The sequence below is a fragment of the Microtus oregoni genome, unplaced genomic scaffold (assembly GCF_018167655.1).
Source record: "Microtus oregoni isolate MIOR12 unplaced genomic scaffold, Mior012 000166F_ref0000362, whole genome shotgun sequence".
NCBI classification, from domain to species: Eukaryota; Metazoa; Chordata; class Mammalia; order Rodentia; family Cricetidae; genus Microtus; species Microtus oregoni.
Window position 1 is genome coordinate 304,561 of NW_024544821.1, and position 17,024 is coordinate 321,584.

A 17,024-nucleotide genomic window follows, 5' to 3' on the forward strand; every position below is an offset into this window, starting at 1 on the left:
TAAGAACCCCTGTCATGCACATCTGGAAGCACAGCTGGGCTGGTAGAGTTTTCAAGTCCCAGCTCCTCCGTGCATGTCTGTTTGACTTTGCTTTTGATTAACTAGTTGTAGATTTGGGGATTGGAAATGATTTCCCCCAGAACTTGAGAATTTCTTAGCTGTTCACTTTGCCTTGAAAAGTCAGAAATTTTGATTCCTACTCCTCTGTTGTTGGAATCTTTCCTTCCCCAGAAGCTCAAGAATTTTTCTTTCCTGATGTGGGCTTTGGAAACCTTTAAGCTCACCCGCAGGAATGCAGTTTCCTCCAACAAGGCCACACTGTTAGGATTCAGGCATTATGCTGCCCCAGTCTCCTGGCAAGGATGAACCCAGGCAATACTCTAGCCAGCAAAGGTTCCTTTAAGAGACAAGTTCTGTCCATTCCCAGTCTCTATCCCCACTGCTCTTCTGAGGAGTCAGGCAGGCCTCTCGCTCCCCTTCCTCCTCCCTGTCCCCCACTCCTCTCAATAAACTTCACACCCAATCTCTGTCTGTGTGGTATATTTGTCTTCCACAGTCCTCACATCCTGGGCTCACCAGCCAGGGTCCCACTTGCACTGTATCATAACACACACCTCCTCCAGCAAGGCCACACCTCTTAACCCCTTCCTACACAGTTCCTCTAACTTTGGACTAACATTCAAACTTAAGAGGCTGTGGGGACTGCTACTGACTTGTGCTGTCCCTTTAAGAGACAGGCCCTACACACTCCGCCCCCCTTCCACCTAGGCAAGCTATCTTCCTTCTGCTTCCAGCCTGCATGCTCTCTTGCTCTCTAGTCTCTCTTCTCTTTGGAAGAGGTGGCTGCTGCCTCCTCTCCTTTCCCCCCTTTCTCCTTCTCTCTCTTTCTCCGTCTTTGTTTCTCTCCCTCTCTTTTTCTCCCTCTCTCCCCCTTCCATAACCCACTGAATAAACTATACCCAAACCCTCTCTCTGCATGGCTTGCCTATCCGTCTCCCACCCACCCACCTGCCGTGGCTCTGTGGGACCGGCTGGCCCTCAAGGTCTGCCGTGGTCTCCCACCCGGCCCTTGGGGAACTGTGCTGCAGCTATTATCTAAACCATTACATTGGTGCTCTGTGACTCGGCCAGGCTCTGTCCAATTCCCTCCTGCCTCTGGGCAGGCTGGCTGAGGACACGTGGGAACCGGGTTTCTTCACGGACAGCCCCATGTTCCATCTGCCTAAGCGCCAACCTCTACACACACCAGCAGCTTCGGTGGTGAGTTCTTCCCTTCCAGTCAGCTTAACTGTTTCTCTGAACCTAAGGAATTGACTGTTGAGCTCCCGGAAATCCTCTAGTGTTCCTAGAAATGGAGGGGATCACCCCCAACCACAGCCTTCACTGACTGACATTCATCTCTGGTTGCTTCCCAAAGCTAAAAACGTGAGTGGACCACTCGCGGTAGTCCTCCATGCTAGCACTGCACACGCTGAGCTGTGCGGTCGCTGTGGGACCCGGGGTCCCTCGGGTTTTTGTTTTTCTTTTTTTCTATTGGGTTGCTTGTAAGTGGTCCCCACTGTGAGAGATCCCCGGGGTGGCCTCTAGCCTGAGTCGCTCTGACTAGGGCCAGTCAGGCTACATTATCAGCCCGCCTAAAGAGAGATGTTCCTCTACAGGCCTTGAGGTGTTCGTTTGCTGCTTTTGTGGGTTCTCACATTTTCAGCCATGGAAAATAAACCCTCAAACTATCAGCAGCCTACTTGTAAATGCTCGGCCAGTGTCCTGCCAGCTCTGCTTTTCCTTCCACTGGGCAGCCCCTTTCCCACCTGTCTGAAAATGCTCTTTCCTCTCGCTCCCTTTCCTTCTATACTACCTCTGCCACTGCTACCGCTGGTTCGACAGAAACCAACAAGATTAGTCGGATCTGCGAGGCAACTGTTTCCAGTTCAAGCCCTTGCTGTCTGTCATGGCAGCTCGGCAACAGGGCGGATCACAGTGCTAAGTAATTTCCCTCTCTACTTCATGTATAAAAGAGTGTGTAAATGGTGTGGTCACATGGGTGTAATCCTGTTTTAAATGTATGTTCTACATGGCCTTTATGTCTCTCTTGTTATTATATTTAAAACTTCCATGGCTCAAAAAAATATGGCTTCTCCATACAACATGTGACTGCCGCCATTTTGACTGAGGTCAGGTCACCTTACTGCCATCTTAACTGAGGGCCAGGTCAGGTAACCAAATCCCGCCATTTTTACTGAGCTATTCCCTGCCTGGTCACCTAGTGCTGACTCTGTTACATGTGTGTTTTGCACAGTGGCATGCCTTTGATAGGGCCCACCAAGAGCATCCACTTTGCCCAATTTCTGTTTAATATGTGTGTGTGTGCATACATGTGACTTAAATGCACGTATGTTTACTGTTAAATGTTATAATTGTCTGCTCCATTATATCTCTTTCCAGACTAACAAAAAGAATAAGTCTTATGTTTTAAGTTGGTATGTACTTTTAAGTCTTTTACAAAAATACAGTATATTTAATCTAATCCTGCTTTAAAATATATTAAGCTGTTCTCTACTATTGTCAGTTCTTTCAATAATCTTCTATTGCAAGCAGTTTTTTCTTCAGGCTTTTACAAGTATGAATCTTACCTGTTAAGTTGAGAGCCGATGCAGTCAAACTCAGACCCAGCTCTCCAGGCAGATTCTACAGTGTAGTTATAACTCATCTATACCTGGTAAACAGCCCTCAACTGCTCAGATATCTGGGAAATATGACATTTAAATATTTAATTATTAAAAGACTTTTCATAACAAAAAGAGACAGGTTGGCTCCTAGCAGCAGCACTCTATTTCCTCCAAAGAAGACAGAAGACAAATGGGCATAGAACAACATCCATCCACACTTTGCTTCTACTGCCAAGTGCTGACCACTGGGCAAAACTGCCTTTCATCTAAACTGAAGATCTCCAGACAGTGGACAGAACTGCTGGAATTGACAGCCTAGCTGCTCAGGTCAAGGTAGGCTTGTCTTCCTACAGATTTCATAGTTTACAGGATCTTCTGGAGCCTGGCAGGCCCTGTGCTAAACAGCAAAAGGCAAATAAAGACCTTCAGCGACCATGGAGGACCCTGAGGAGTAGCTCTAGGGGCCAACCAAGTAAGTTCTCTGTCGTTTTTAAATCAATAACTCAAGTAAAATTTTATTCTTCTCTGAGATCTCTGATGCAGTTTGACAGCTGAAAGGTTTTGTCATTTAAAAGGACAGCCTCACCAAACAAATTTCAATAAGCTACAGAATTCTCATGTTGCAAAAATATCTGTCACAGTCATTCTAATATAAATATGCTGCTGTTTTAAACTTAAGTTTTTACAAACCCCCAAAATTCTTGTGAGTTCCAGGGAGCCTAATTGAAAGATCCACCTTAAACAGGTCTAAGAAACACCAGATATTTCCATACCACAACTCCCCTGACAGGAGTGAAGAGACTAGCTACCCCAGGATGTGACCAGTACCCAGCTTTCTCAGGTCCCCCTGCCCCAAGATGACACCCCCAAATAAGCAGGAGGCAGTCTTGAGAATCTGCTGTTCCTTTAACCTATTGTGCCTAACCTCTGGCCTTTTTATTATAAGAAAGAGATGGGACTGTTAAGACCTGCTACTGACTTTCCCTGTCTCTTTAAGAGACAAGCCTGCCCAGTCCCCCCTTCTTCTGAGGCAAGGGGATCTTAGCTACCAACCTGTTCTCTCTCAGTCCTGTCTCTCTCTTGGAAGAGGTGGCTGCTGCTCCTCTTCCTCCCACCTCTGTTTTTTTTTTCCCCCTCCCTCCCTCCTTCCCTCCCTCCCTCCCTCCCTTTCTCTTTCTTTCCCTCCCCTTCCCTTTCCATCCATATCCCATTGAATAAACTATACCCAAACCCTCTCTCTGCATGGTGTGCCTATCCATTTCAGGTCACCTGCTATGGCCTGGGACCTGCTGCCCCTCGTGGCCTGCCACTGACTATGCTGTTTTTTCTTAAACCATTACAAGGACTATTCTCATTCAAACCACCACCTGGGGATTTCTTGCCCATAGATCAGACATTAAAAAGAAAATTATTGGGTTCTCAACATTCCCTCCAATTCCATGAGGTTTTTTTTTGGAAGGGGTTTTCTGTGTATCCCATGCTGGCCTTTAACTCCCTATGGAGCTGAGTCTGGTCTTGGAACTTACAGCAATTCTCCTGTATCCGCATTCCGAGTGTGTGTGTGGGGGTGTTTATAGGCCTATGCTTCCCTGCCTGGCTTTACTGTTTTTCTACCACTGCTGTTTTCTTGGGTATACCTTTAGCTTTATTTCCCAACTCTGCTACTGAGCTCTTTATTTTTACTGGTTGTAATTATCAGCATTCTCTTTTCCATTTTTTTAAGAATCAAAACTTAAATATTATTTTTATATTATATTATAACTATGTCAATCTTAATTTTAAAACTTTTTTAAAAACCTGAATAATTTGTCTTCTCTGGTTGTTTTTCTCCCTTGTTTGGTTTTGGCATCATTCATATCTTAGTAGCTTTGTTTAGATTAGATATCTTGTCCTTGGTAATTGGCTCTTGTTTAAGTGCAGGGCAATAGCTGACTGGAAATTGAGCAAGTTGGGCAACTATCATTGCCAGTTTGTGTAAGGCTTACCTGACTTGGTTGTTTGCTGAGAGCCTGTGTTTTGGAGGAATTGACTAGCTGTATCTTCTGAAGGGTGTTCCTGGCTTGCCACTGTTAGGAATGTTGCCTCTGTGAAGGCCAGAGGTCTGGGCATCTGGGTTTCTTGCACAGGCTTCCAGATTTGCTGCCAGGCTCATCACTGCCTTACAGCTAGAGACCCTTTCTTAGCATCCCCCGAGGATTTATTTGGCCAGCTCCACTTTGATGAACACGGGTGGCGTGGACCACATGGTGACAATTGCTGCTTGCCAAAGTTCTGCATTTCAACACAGCACCTTTTTAATTTTTATTGATTGTGACTGTTAATGCCTTCCCCTTTGGGGATTATGTATGGGCTTTGTAAAGGGTGAACATGTGTAGAATGGCAGCCTCTCTGGGAGAACTTCCCCATCGCACCCTCCTAATTAACCAAGAATAGGAGAGTTAGAGATTTACTAGATACACCTGACCCCAAGGATAAAATGCCTACAATCTAGATCCAGATCCTGAGGCCATAAAAGGCAAGAGTTCAGTGAATAAATAAAGAATAATCAGAATGATCCCGTATACTGGGAAGAGTATGACATCAGGACCTTCCCTTTTGGGGACGTTATGGAGGAAACAGGTTCATATAGTAAGACTAAGAAGCTGTAGTATAGTGTCTGCTCCCCAGAAGTCCTTTTCCCAAAGTCGGGCAATAGGATAAGGGTCTTCAAGAAAATTCCTGCTTAATAAAGCAGTCATTCTTCTTATCTATAGCAAAAGGAGTTTATGGCCTGGTCTGACTGGTGCCTATTGTCAAGGTCAAGGCCAGATTCCTCCTCTCCTGATCATAAGCCACATCCCTGTTCAAATTCCCCTTATCTCTTTTTTAATACCACACGCAAGTATGCGGTATAAAAGGTGTAATCATTTCTCAAATGCTGCTGGTGGCCATTGGATTCATCCTCAGATCACATCTGTCTCCTCCTCTCTCAACCTGAGGACTCCACACATTGTCTTTGGGACCTGAACACTCTTGCCAGAGCAGTTCTTTGGCACATGGGCATGTCTCTAACTCTCCATTATTGCAAGGACTACAGCTGTAAAGATGCTGATAAAACAGTCTTTGTGTGTCTGTAGGACAAAGCTCAGAATGGAAATGTTACATATGTACTTTGGAGGTGATTTGATACTGCAAAATATTGCCTCTTCCCATGCAGCACGTGGAAAGTGGTGCACATTGTAGCTTATAAGTACTCATTCCTGCCTCTGCCTCCAGCACTGGGCATGCTCATTCACATTCCTGCCTCTGCCTCCAGCACTGGGCATGCTCATTCACATTCCTGCCTCTGCCTCCAGCACTGGGCATGCTCAATGTGAGTACACATTCCTGCCTCTGCCTCCAGCACTGGGCATGCTCATTATGAGTACACATTCCTGCCTCTGCCTCTAGTACTGGGCATGTGTTAGGGTCCTGGAGAAGTCGTACAAACGTCAGCATATACAATCAGCAAGAGTGTTTATTATCTTGCCAAGGTACCAGCATGCTAGGTTCGTACATATAACATAAAAGCAAAAATGGAGAATGACTATCTGTAACATGAACAGGGGGCAAGCCTGCTTGTTTGTTGGTGTTATCTGTCCCGCCTAGTACCCCACAGCCGGCAAGCCCCAAGAAAATCACACATAGGTCTCCATAAATTATAAGCTGATTGGCCCATTAGCTCTAGCCTCTCACTGGCTAACTCTCACATCTTGATTAACCCATTTTTCTGATCTATGTTAGCCATATGGCTCAGTACCTTTTTTCAGTGGGGCAGGTCACATCCTGCTGCTTTGGTGGTCTGGGCAGGACTGGGAGGAATCAACTTTCTCCTTCCCTGAAATCTCCTGTTCTCCTTGCATCATTTCTACTTCCAGTTTGGTTTTCCTGCCTATACTTCCTGCATGGCCAATCAGCATTTATTTAAAACATGATTGACAGAATATAGACAATTCTCCCACACCAACTATCTTCCAAGAAAATCTTGCAGGCTCTTCTATACAACTAAAGGAATTCTAAAAGCAGTGCGATAGTTCTATCCAGGATTGGCTTATGCAAGTGGCAGTCATAATTAGTTTGTTGTTTCTTTTCTTCTCTCTCTCTCCCTCTCCCTCTCCCTCTCCCTCTCCCTCCCTCCCTCCCTCCCTCCCTCTCCCTCTCCCTCTCCCTCTCTCTTCCTCTCTCTCCCCTCCCCTTTCTTTTTTCTTTGTTTGGTTTTTTGAGACAGGGTTTCTGTAGCTTTGGAGCCTGTCCTGGAACTAGCTCTTGTAGATCAGGTTGACCTCAAATTCACAGAGATCCTCTTGCCTCTGCCTCCCGAGTACTAGGATTAAAGGCATTAAAGGCACACGCCACCACAGCCCAGCTAATATTAGTATGTTTCTAAGTGGTTAGGGTTAACTAGTTGACTAAGGCTATAGCTTTTATATTTTTGGGCAAGTATGGCCATGTCTCAGGCTTTATCCTTATTTGATTATTGCCCTAAGGTACCTGGGGAGGAGGGAGTTGGCCACGGCTCTGTACTCAGTATGGGCAATTCTCCTTGTCCTTAACTTTGGTGTGTGTGGGGGGGGGCATTGGTGATTGATTGCCCTTTGTTCAATTTCAGGAGGCTGGAACTGAGGCCTAATTTTTAACTAAGTTATTAGGGGTCTGTCATGATATTTGCCTGCTCATATTTTTGTTTGTTTGTTTGTTTTTTCAGAATGTTTATATGTAGCTTTGGAGCTTGTCCTGAAATTTATTCTGTAGACCAGACTGACCTTGAACTCACAGAGATCTGCCTGCCTCTGCTTCTTGAGTGCTGGGATTAAAGGTGTGAGCTACCACCACCTGGCCAGATTTTTCTTATTAGTACACCTTCCTGCCTATGCCACCAGCACTGGGCATGCTCAGATTTTTCTTTTGTTGTTGTTTTTGGATAGTGGGAAAATTGTGCTTTATTTGCTAAGAACGAAATGTATAGTTCTTCTGAGAATGGCATTTTTTTTTTTTGGAGAATGGCTATTTTTAACATTTTCCCATCTTGACATAAATATTTTAAATTTGGCTATAATTTTCTATATTTAGTTTGGGGCTAGGTAAAGATGTATGAGAGGAAAAAATTAAGTATTGTCACTGCAGGCTCTTTATGTCCTTTTCTAACTTATTTTTTTCTGGCCCTGAAAAACAGTTTCTAATGTCTCTCCTGAGCTGCAAATGAAATGACTCTTCCTCCTAGAAAGCAGAAGCATCAGCAGGTGACAGCTACAAGCTCATTATACTGCTAGATCATAACTCTACTTTTATTTTTTAATCTAGAAATGAACACAGAAGCAGAACAACAGCTTCTTCATCATGCCAGAAATGGCAACGCTGAAGAAGTGAGAAAGCTCCTGGAAGCCATGGAGCGGACTGAAGTGATCGCTGACATCGACTGTAAAGGTGAGCTCCCCGTGCTCCTGTTTCTAGCTTCTCGTACACGACTCTATCATGCCTTTAACTCTAATCCTTCTGCTCTCCCATAATAAATCTCACTCCTTTGCCGTTGAAGAAGTTCTCAATAGTGTGTGAAATGTCTTTCCTTATGCCCTGTAGGGCAGAGGATTGAGGTCCGTTTTTAGAATTTTGTGTTTCTTAAATCTTAGAAGCTACAAGGTTGAGCTCAAGTGTGCATTCTCTGATAATGTTTTTATTATTATTAGGACTATTGTAGTTGAGCCAGCAGGTTTGGGTGCTGTTTGCCCAGCATGGAAAGTGCTGTGATCATGTTGGGAGAGACAGACAAGCTCCCTGGCCTTGTTGATGAAGAGACCAGGCTAGTCTCCACTACAAAAGAGGTGACAGGGTGTGGAAACTCCGGTGCACGGGTCATTAGCAGAGGGACAGGTGACAGGGTGTGGAAATTCGGGTGTGCGGGTCCTTAGCAGAGGGACAGGTGATGGGGTGTGGAAGCTCGGGTGTGCGGGTCCTTAGCAGAGGGACAGGTGACAGGGTGTGGAAGCTCGGGTGCACGGGTCCTTAGCAGAGTATCTGTCACTGCGTGGGTGCATGAGTTTATAGCTGAAGATCTATAACTAAATCTACTTATTGGATTAAGTAGAAGTAGCTACTTAGAAATGGACTTAGGAGTAAGTGACTTAGCTAGGTGATGTTAGAGAAGAAAAAGATAAACAGAGAGCTAATAAGAGATATAATTATGAGAGAGGGGTTATTAAATTGGCTCATGTTATCAGAGGGGACAGTTAAGGAGTGGGTGAGGAGCAGGCACTGTGGGTGGTGTGTGTGTGTGTGTGTATGTTAAGGATTGGTGAGGGAGCAGGCACTGTGGGCGGTGTGTGTGTGTTAAGGATTGGCGAGGGAGCAGGCACTGTGGGGGTTAAAGATTGGTGAGGGAGCAGGCACGGGGTGTGTGTGTGTTAAGGATTGGTGAGGGAGCAGGCACTGTTGGGTGGGGTTTAAGGACTGGTGAGGAGCAGGCACTGTGGGTAGTGTGTGTGTGTGTGTGTGTGTGTGTGTGTTAAGGATTGGTGAGGGAGCAGGCACCGTTGGGCGGGGTTAAGTACTGGTGAGGAGCAGGCACTGTCAGCTGGGCTGTGATGCTGGAAAGGTCTAGATTTTGCTTCTGATTTTGCTTTGATGAGGAAAGGTGAGGTCATTGCTCGGGGCCGTGGTAGGTGTTAGCAGTTACGGATTCAAAGATGTTGGAGGGTAGGAGAGACTCCTTTGTCAGGTGTTATAAGAAGGATACCAAGCCAAAGGGTGGGGCTTGACTGTGGTGCCCAAACTCCTCAGGGTGCTTTTTACTTTTCCTTCACCATTGCCTGTAAACCTGGCTCTACTTACAGACAACCTGAATGAGGGTATATGCCAGGCCACAGTCTAGGCAACTGTGGCAGAGGTAAGGATGATACTACATCAGGGCACAATGTACAGGCCAGAGTTGGTGAAGGGGAGACGGGGGGGGGGGGGGCAGGTGTCGGCTCTGACAGTGACTTCTTGGCAGCGAGTGGAGATGCATTTCGCAGGAAGTGATGGGAGCAGGCCGTGGATGGGGTGCTGTAGAGCATGCGCAACAGGTTCTGTCTTCAGCCCTACATGAGCAGAGCATGGTAGTGCATACTGGTAATCCTAGCATGTGGGAGATGGAAGCAGGGGATCAGAAGCTAAAGGTCAGCTTTGAGGCCAGCCTGTGACACATGAGCTCTAGTTTCAAAGGTGGGGATGGTGGTGGGTACCAAGGGGATAAAGTTGCTGGCTGCCAAGCCTGATAATCCAAGTCACTAGAACCAATTGGGAGGAGAGAAGAGAACTGACTCCTGCAAGTAGTTGTCCTGTTTTCTACATATGTGCCATGCGTCTGTGTCTACACACACACACACACACACACACACACACACACACACACACAGAGAGAGAGAGAGAGAGAGAGAGAGAAAATAAATGGAATAAAACATAAATGAAGTGAATTGAGAAACAGACTAGGGATCTTGGATGGCTGGGGTGTCCTCTAGGATGGTGCCAGATTGTACAATATAAAGTGTAATGGTCTGTCCTGTCCCTTTAAGAAACAAGCTCCACCCATTCCCTCCCCTGTCCACTGAGGCAGACAGATCTTCCTTCCTGCTTGCAGCCTGCATCTTTTCTTCTCTCTCTCACTCCCCCCCCCCATGCTCTTCTCCCCTTCTCCCCTTTCTCCTCCATAACCCACTAAATAAATATCCAATTTCACTCTTTGTGGCGTGCCTATCTGTCTCTGTCTCTCACCCGCCACTAGGCTTCCTGCTTGGAACCCAGCTGCCTTCATGGCCTGCCGCCACTTTGGGGGCCTGCGGCGTGGTCTCATGGCCTGCTGTCCACTGCAGCCACTTGGGGATCTGTAGCATTTTTACTTAAACCATAGCATAATGATGGTTGGCAGCATTGTGATTTGCTGGGAGGCTTGGCAGGCAGCAGCAGGGGAAGCAGCGGAGTTATAGCTTAAAGAAGGCCTTGTTACATGAGTGGAAAATTTCTTGGCCAGCAGCTGACTTTTGATGTAGGGGCTCAACATATGACTTATAGTTGATGAGATACTGTGGATGCTTCTGAATGAGGAGTCTCCACCCAAGGAAGGCTGGTCATTATGGGAAAAGCTAGGTTTTACTGAAGAACAGAAGGCAAAAGAAATGCTTAGGAAAGTAGCTTGAGGTGTTCCACAGGTCACTTAGGAGAAGAAGAGATGCAGCGGTTGGTGAATGGGGGCATGCACAGGCTCTTGGGCAGCTGAGTCTTACAAATCACAAAGGTAGACGGGAGACTCATTAGCCTGCTGTAGACACCGGCGTTGTGGCTGTAGATTGTTTGGCTTCAGAGCTGGAAACCCAGGAGCTGCAGTGCATGGCAACTGTAGGCTCTGGAGCTCTGCTAGATCCTCTAGCTGTTGGGCTTTGGGGGTTTGTCATTTCTGCAGCCTGAGCTAGAGTTCTAGTAAGCTTTGGGAGCCTATTAGAACATCCTTTATCTTGTTTGCTTAATTGAATTAGACGGCTTTAATTTCTGCCACTGTGTGAACCCCTCTCCTCAGATTGCTGTTTTGGATCTGATAGTTCACTGCTTTTAACACTGGTTTTGGTTTTCTAGCTGTACTCTCCAGTCCTCGGTAACCCAGTCTTCTCATTAACTGAGATTCTATCTGTAAATCATTGTCTGGGGTGAGCAGTCCGGCAGCTGCCACAGGGATACTCTAACAGTTGCCGTCTGAAGGGCTCTGCAGCACCTGCTGCTCCTCAGCCTCCCCTCCCGAGTGCAGCAGGTTTAAAGGAGTTAACATTAAATGCCGTGCCAAGAGGACTAGGTGTTGAAGATGGATCTAGCCTGGACTCTTAGAGCCAGCAGGCTGATGGAGATCAGGTAGTTGGAACACAGCCTTGCATGACTGACCCCTGGAGGATGGATGTGATGAACCGACGGGATATCCAGTCTAGTCCTGTGAGACTGAGTCCGTCGAACGTTTGCGGTTCTTACTGTGGTAACGTCTTGCCTCTCATCAGTAATGTGAGGCCTGTAGGCCAAGGTACCTCATTAGAAAGATACCCAGTTTATTGAAAATTGCCAAAATAGTATTTAAAGATACCTTTTCCTCTCCCATTTTTAGGAAGAAGTAAGTCTAATTTGGGCTGGACACCTCTTCATCTGGCATGCTATTTTGGACATAAACAAGTGGTCCAGGATCTGTTGAAGGTCTATTTATAGCTTTTTAATGCCTGTAATACTGTGGGGTCATGTGATGAGAAGTCTTTGGAAACACTGAGCGCAGTAGCATGCTGAAGCAGCAGCACATCCTTAGACGTAGTCTCTCTTGACGACATAAATGTTTATATTTCAGCTATACATTGCTGGTTTTTCTTTTTTTTTTTTTTTTTTGGTTTTTCGAGACAGGGTTTCTCTGTGGTTTTAGAGCCTGTCCTGGAACTAGCTCTTGTAGACCAGGCTGGTCTCGAACTCACAGAGATCCGCCTGCCTCTGCCTCCCAAGTGCTGGGATTAAAGGTGTGCACCACCACCGCCCGGCATTGCTGGGTTTTTTTAAATGGCAAAAAGGGAATATCAATAAAAATAGTTTTCAGCTTTGCAAGCACGATAATTATGGAAAAGACGCAAAGAACATCCTAAATAATTAAAAATAACATCAGAATCTCAGAGAAGACTTAATGAGAACTGAGCCCTCAAATGGCATATCTGCTAACTTTTCACATAGGGCTATTTTTGAAATCGAATCATGTACTTAATTTGTGCATTTAAGCCGAGGCATTTTTTCATGTGAACGCTTACATATTGATGGTGGAGCAGATGCTCCGAGTCCAGGGACAGTTCTTACAGTCCTGTTGCTGCTACAGTGGAAGGGCTGATAGTCCCTTGGAGAAAAGTTTTGACTTCTGCTTGTCTGGTAGATTTTTGCGTTTTAGGAAAGCTGTTTACTTTAGTTGTGAATTGAGTTTACTTTTAGTAGCAACAAACAATGTTAAATTATTTTGATTTTTAAAGCATTTAGGAATTCTGTTTATTTATTTGTGTGTGTATGTATATTCACTAATGTGTGGACACTATTTAAAGTTTTCGTGTTTACTAGGCTGGTGCAAAAGTGAACGTGTTAAATGACATGGGGGACACGCCACTACATCGAGCTGCCTTCACAGGACGAAAGGTAAAAATGTTCTTTTTTTTTTTTTCATTTACAAAAGGAAGTGTAGAAACCAGCCCTTTGGTCACAGGGCACACACGGTAGGAGGGGTGATATGAGCATTGCACAGTGAGGTAAAACACAAAGGCCAAGAGCTTCACAGTGCTGTTGAAAGACCCCCCCTCAGTGGGGAGACTCTCACTCAAGTCTCGGGATAACACTCCCCCCCCCCCCCAGGAACTCACGAGAGATCATCCTGCTGCAATCGCATGAGGTTTATTGACAGGACAGGGACCAGTGCACTGGTGCCGAAACTCATTTCCCATGCAGGGGTAGAGAGTTCAACCCCAAGTAGCTGGGAGAAGGGGTGTTTAAGGGAAGAAACCACAACCTAGTAATCCGAAGGAAGTAGGGAGGGCATCATTGGAAAATTTCGAAAATACCAGTGATAATCACAAGAGGATAACTCCCTGTTTCTCAAGATTATAATCTAACTTTATCTTCAGCTAGTTCCTAAAACAGAGTCACTGAACCGGCTAACCTAGATTTTTGGCTCTTCTCTTCCTGCTAGATTTTTGGCTCTATTATTCCTGCTAGAGGGGTCTGGATTTATCTGGGTCTTTCACTGTTCCTCATTGAACAGCCCCCCCCCCCCCCCCCCGTGCCAAAACCAGAGCCTAAGCCCACTATCTCAGTTCACCTTGGGGAATATCCATTGCAGTGATTTCTCTTGCATTTATGTGGTTGTGTAGCCATCACCGTGCCCCTGTTGGGAACATTTCTGTCATTCCGCTGCATTACTGGGTCCTCTACACATTCATTCCCTGTGCCTGCCTCAAGCCTCAGGGTATCATTTGTTTTTTTTCCCTCTGGATTGTTGCCTTTTTTAGAAATTTTAGAAATTTATAAACGGAAACTCCTTAGTACCACAGTGATGAGGTTTATCTGTACTACAGCATGCACCAGTACCATATGTGTACAGCTGTGTGCATAGATGTATGGGGCCCAAGGCCAGAGAAGACCTCATGTGTGCTGTTCTATCATGGGGCACCTATTCCTTTGACACGAGATCTCTCGCTTGCCCAGAGACACCAGCTCCAGCAGACTTCTCGTTTCTGTCCTCACACTGTTGGGTTACAGGCTTGACTGCAGTGGTGCCTGACTCTCTGTGGCTTTGGCCTCAGACCTTCATGCTTGCACAGCAAACACTTCTTCCTGCTGAACCAATTCCCTTGCCCTCTGCTAAGTCCTAAAAGTACACGTTGTAGTATTTCAGAGTGCTTTTCGAGCACCCCTGCCTCTGCAGAGCTTAGCGTTCAGTCAGCCGTTGTCTAAGTAGCAGTGGGCTCACCTACTCAGGTCTCACGGGGTTTGCTTTGCCTGTGTTAGGTTGGCAGTGCTTCAGAGTTCAGGCTTTTTTCACGTTCCTTTCTGAAGGGCCCACTCGCATTTCTCCTGCACATGAGTGGTGTTCCCTAGTACCTGGAACTGAGTGGACGATAGTCTACTCTCTGGTTCTTTTATTTCTAGGATCTCTGTTAGGGCAAAGGGCAGAACAGCCCAACACTTGTTTTGTAAGCCTTCAAATCTGTCTGTACCCAAATCTTTGGTTTCAAGTTGCGAGCAGAACAGAGATTGCTCTTTAGCTGACTGAACGATGGCTGTGCAATCCCAAGAGTCCTTGAAAGAGTGAGAGGGAGACAGGAGAAGAGCTGAATCACAGGGAAGTCTGTCCAGTTAGATGCTGTGCTTCTGACTTGGAAATGGTAGGAAGCAGCCTTGAACCAAGGAGTGTTGATGGCCCCGAGAAGCTATGGAGACATGGGAACAAATTTCCCAAAGAGTGTCTGGAAGGACCTGGTCCTCCACTGCTTAGATTCCATCCAGTGAGCTGCATTTCAGAATTAGTCAGTGTGGAACTGTAGGATTCATTTGTAGTGTTTCAAAACTTCAGGACTGTAGTGGTTTGTTAGAACGGTAATAGAAAGTTAATATTCTATTGGGAAGAGCAACCTCATGCTCTCAAGTTCTGTGGGTTGGTTTCTGCCTGAAGTGGTTGTTATTACTAATGATGCCTTTTGGTGTGGGTTTTTGTCTTTTGTTCCAAATCAAGTCAGTTTCATGTGACAGCTCAACTACTGTTTGTCACTGGCTGCTCTGCCCTAGACAAGTCTCCTTGGCACCGGAGGGGCTGGGTAACTGCCTCATCTAGAAGTCTGGCGGCACCTGGAGCATCTAGCGCCTCTTGCTGGGTATCTCCAGAGAAGGTTTGTTGAGTCCTAGTGGACAGCACTGCCATGGAAAGGTTCCTGTAGTTATCTTTCCAGGATAACTCCATTAAGCTCTTAATGTCCTAGCAACAGAAGTTGCCTCATCCCATGTTTCTATAAAGTTTTTTTTGTTATAACAGAAGCAGCCTGGTAAGTAAGTCGTAATATAGGCTATGTTTCCTGTGGTCACATGACTGTTTACTTAAAACGTACATGCCATATTTCTCCAGTTTCCATCCTTCTACTGATGTGTCAGTACCAGGAACCCACCTGAACGTGTTGGGATGCTTTGAATTAATCCCTTCTTGTCTATTGGGTCACAAGTTGATGCTTGTGAATCAGTTGTGAAACCTTAACCAAAACTGAGACAGATGTTTCCCTTTTAAAGACAACACACGTAACGTGGTCCTTGCTGAATCATAGGAGTGAAGTACTAACGATTTCCCTCATGGCCTCAAATTTCTCTTCCTCTTTTGTGGAAGTCAGAGCATTCTGTCTCCATTTCCTCTCTCTGCCCCCCGTCTGCCTCTCTGTGAAGTGCAGTCTCCCCAAGTTCCTCATTGTTTGAAGCTGTTGGGAAACGCTACTTTGCCAGGCTTCTCAGACACAGTTGAGAATTTTCACTCCTCTTATGCCTTGTGTTGAATTTATTGCTGTGTGTCCTCACCCTTACGAGGCTTTGTCAGTATTGCTCCTGAGGGGTCAGCACGTTTCAATCGCCCTGCATGAATACAGCACAGATTCACTGCCATTCCCAGTCTCTTAGATCAGTCAGTTCATTGTCCGTGCTCAGCTCTTCACATAGTTGGGCATTTCTACTGTTCTCATGAACTCTGAATATGTGATCATGCTAAATTGGGCCCCAGCCTAAAAAGTCCAACTATGTTCATGTAGCATTTAGCTTAAGTAAATGGTTACATCATGTACAAATGTTAAGCTTATATATGTGATAATAAGTGTGATTAGATGAAAAGTTTAACTTCTAATTGTGATCACAAAAGCCCAAATTGTCTTGTAATCCTTTATTCTGAATGTAATTTTAAATATCTTATAAACTTTAGGTGATTTTTAAATAGAATATTGAGTTTAAATTTAGGAAAAGATTGTAAGATGCTTTAAATCCTTGTACTCTGAAAGATACAAAATTTAGCTCCCCAAATTTTGAGTGCACTTTGACTTTTCTTGGTATATTAGCGACCCCTAGTGTTCCATATTGGAAATCAGCATAACAATTTGTTTTTAGTGTTCTGTTTGATTTTTTTGTTCCATTATTTTTCAGAGGCATTTAGAATTCTAAAGTCTTCTTTCTATGAATTTTGTACCACCCAAGCAGCTTGACCGTTCTGTTTCATTTATTGGTAAGCAGCCGCTCTAAATGGAGATGGGCACATTGCCCTTTGTTCCGTGGGAAGCAAGCTGAGGTGCATAGCAGTGTGAAGCAGGGACACAGCTGTGGAAGGGTGAGGCCTTGGAAGTGAACAGAGGCTGGAGCCAGGCCATGGTTTTGTCTCTTAGGATGTGTCTTAGTTAGGGTTTTTATAGCTGTGAAAAGATAAATGGCCATAGAACTCTTACAAAGAGAACAATTAGCTGAGGTGGCCGCTTAGTGTCTGAGGTTCTGTCCGCGATCACGAGAGGCAGCATGACAGCATGCAGGCAGATGTGGTGCTTGCTTGACCAGAGGGCAGCAGGAAGTCAGCTGACTGTCACACCGAGGGAAACTTGCGCAAAAGAGACCTCAGAGCCCTACCCCACAGTGACACACTTCCTCCAAGACCACTCCTCCTAATAATGCCACTCTCTTTGGGGGCCGTTTTCTTTCAAACCACCACATTCCACTTCCTGGACCCCAAAGGCTTATAGCCATATCGTGATGCAAAATATGTATTTAGTCCAACTTCAAAAGTCTCCATTGTCTATCAGAGTCTCA

At 45.5% G+C, this 17,024-nt stretch overlaps 1 protein-coding gene across 1 annotated transcript in view; it reads left to right on the forward strand.

The window, feature by feature from the left end:
- LOC121445216 (oxysterol-binding protein-related protein 1-like) overlaps window positions 1-17,024 on the forward strand; it is a 189,042-nt gene that overhangs the window by 4,687 nt on the left and 167,331 nt on the right. Inside the window, exons 2-4 of the mRNA XM_041647234.1 lie at window positions 7,986-8,108; window positions 11,800-11,885; window positions 12,774-12,848. Coding sequence (XP_041503168.1) covers window positions 7,988-8,108; window positions 11,800-11,885; window positions 12,774-12,848 — 282 coding nt within the window. The 5' untranslated portion in view covers window positions 7,986-7,987. The remainder of the gene's footprint in view (window positions 1-7,985; window positions 8,109-11,799; window positions 11,886-12,773; window positions 12,849-17,024) is intronic.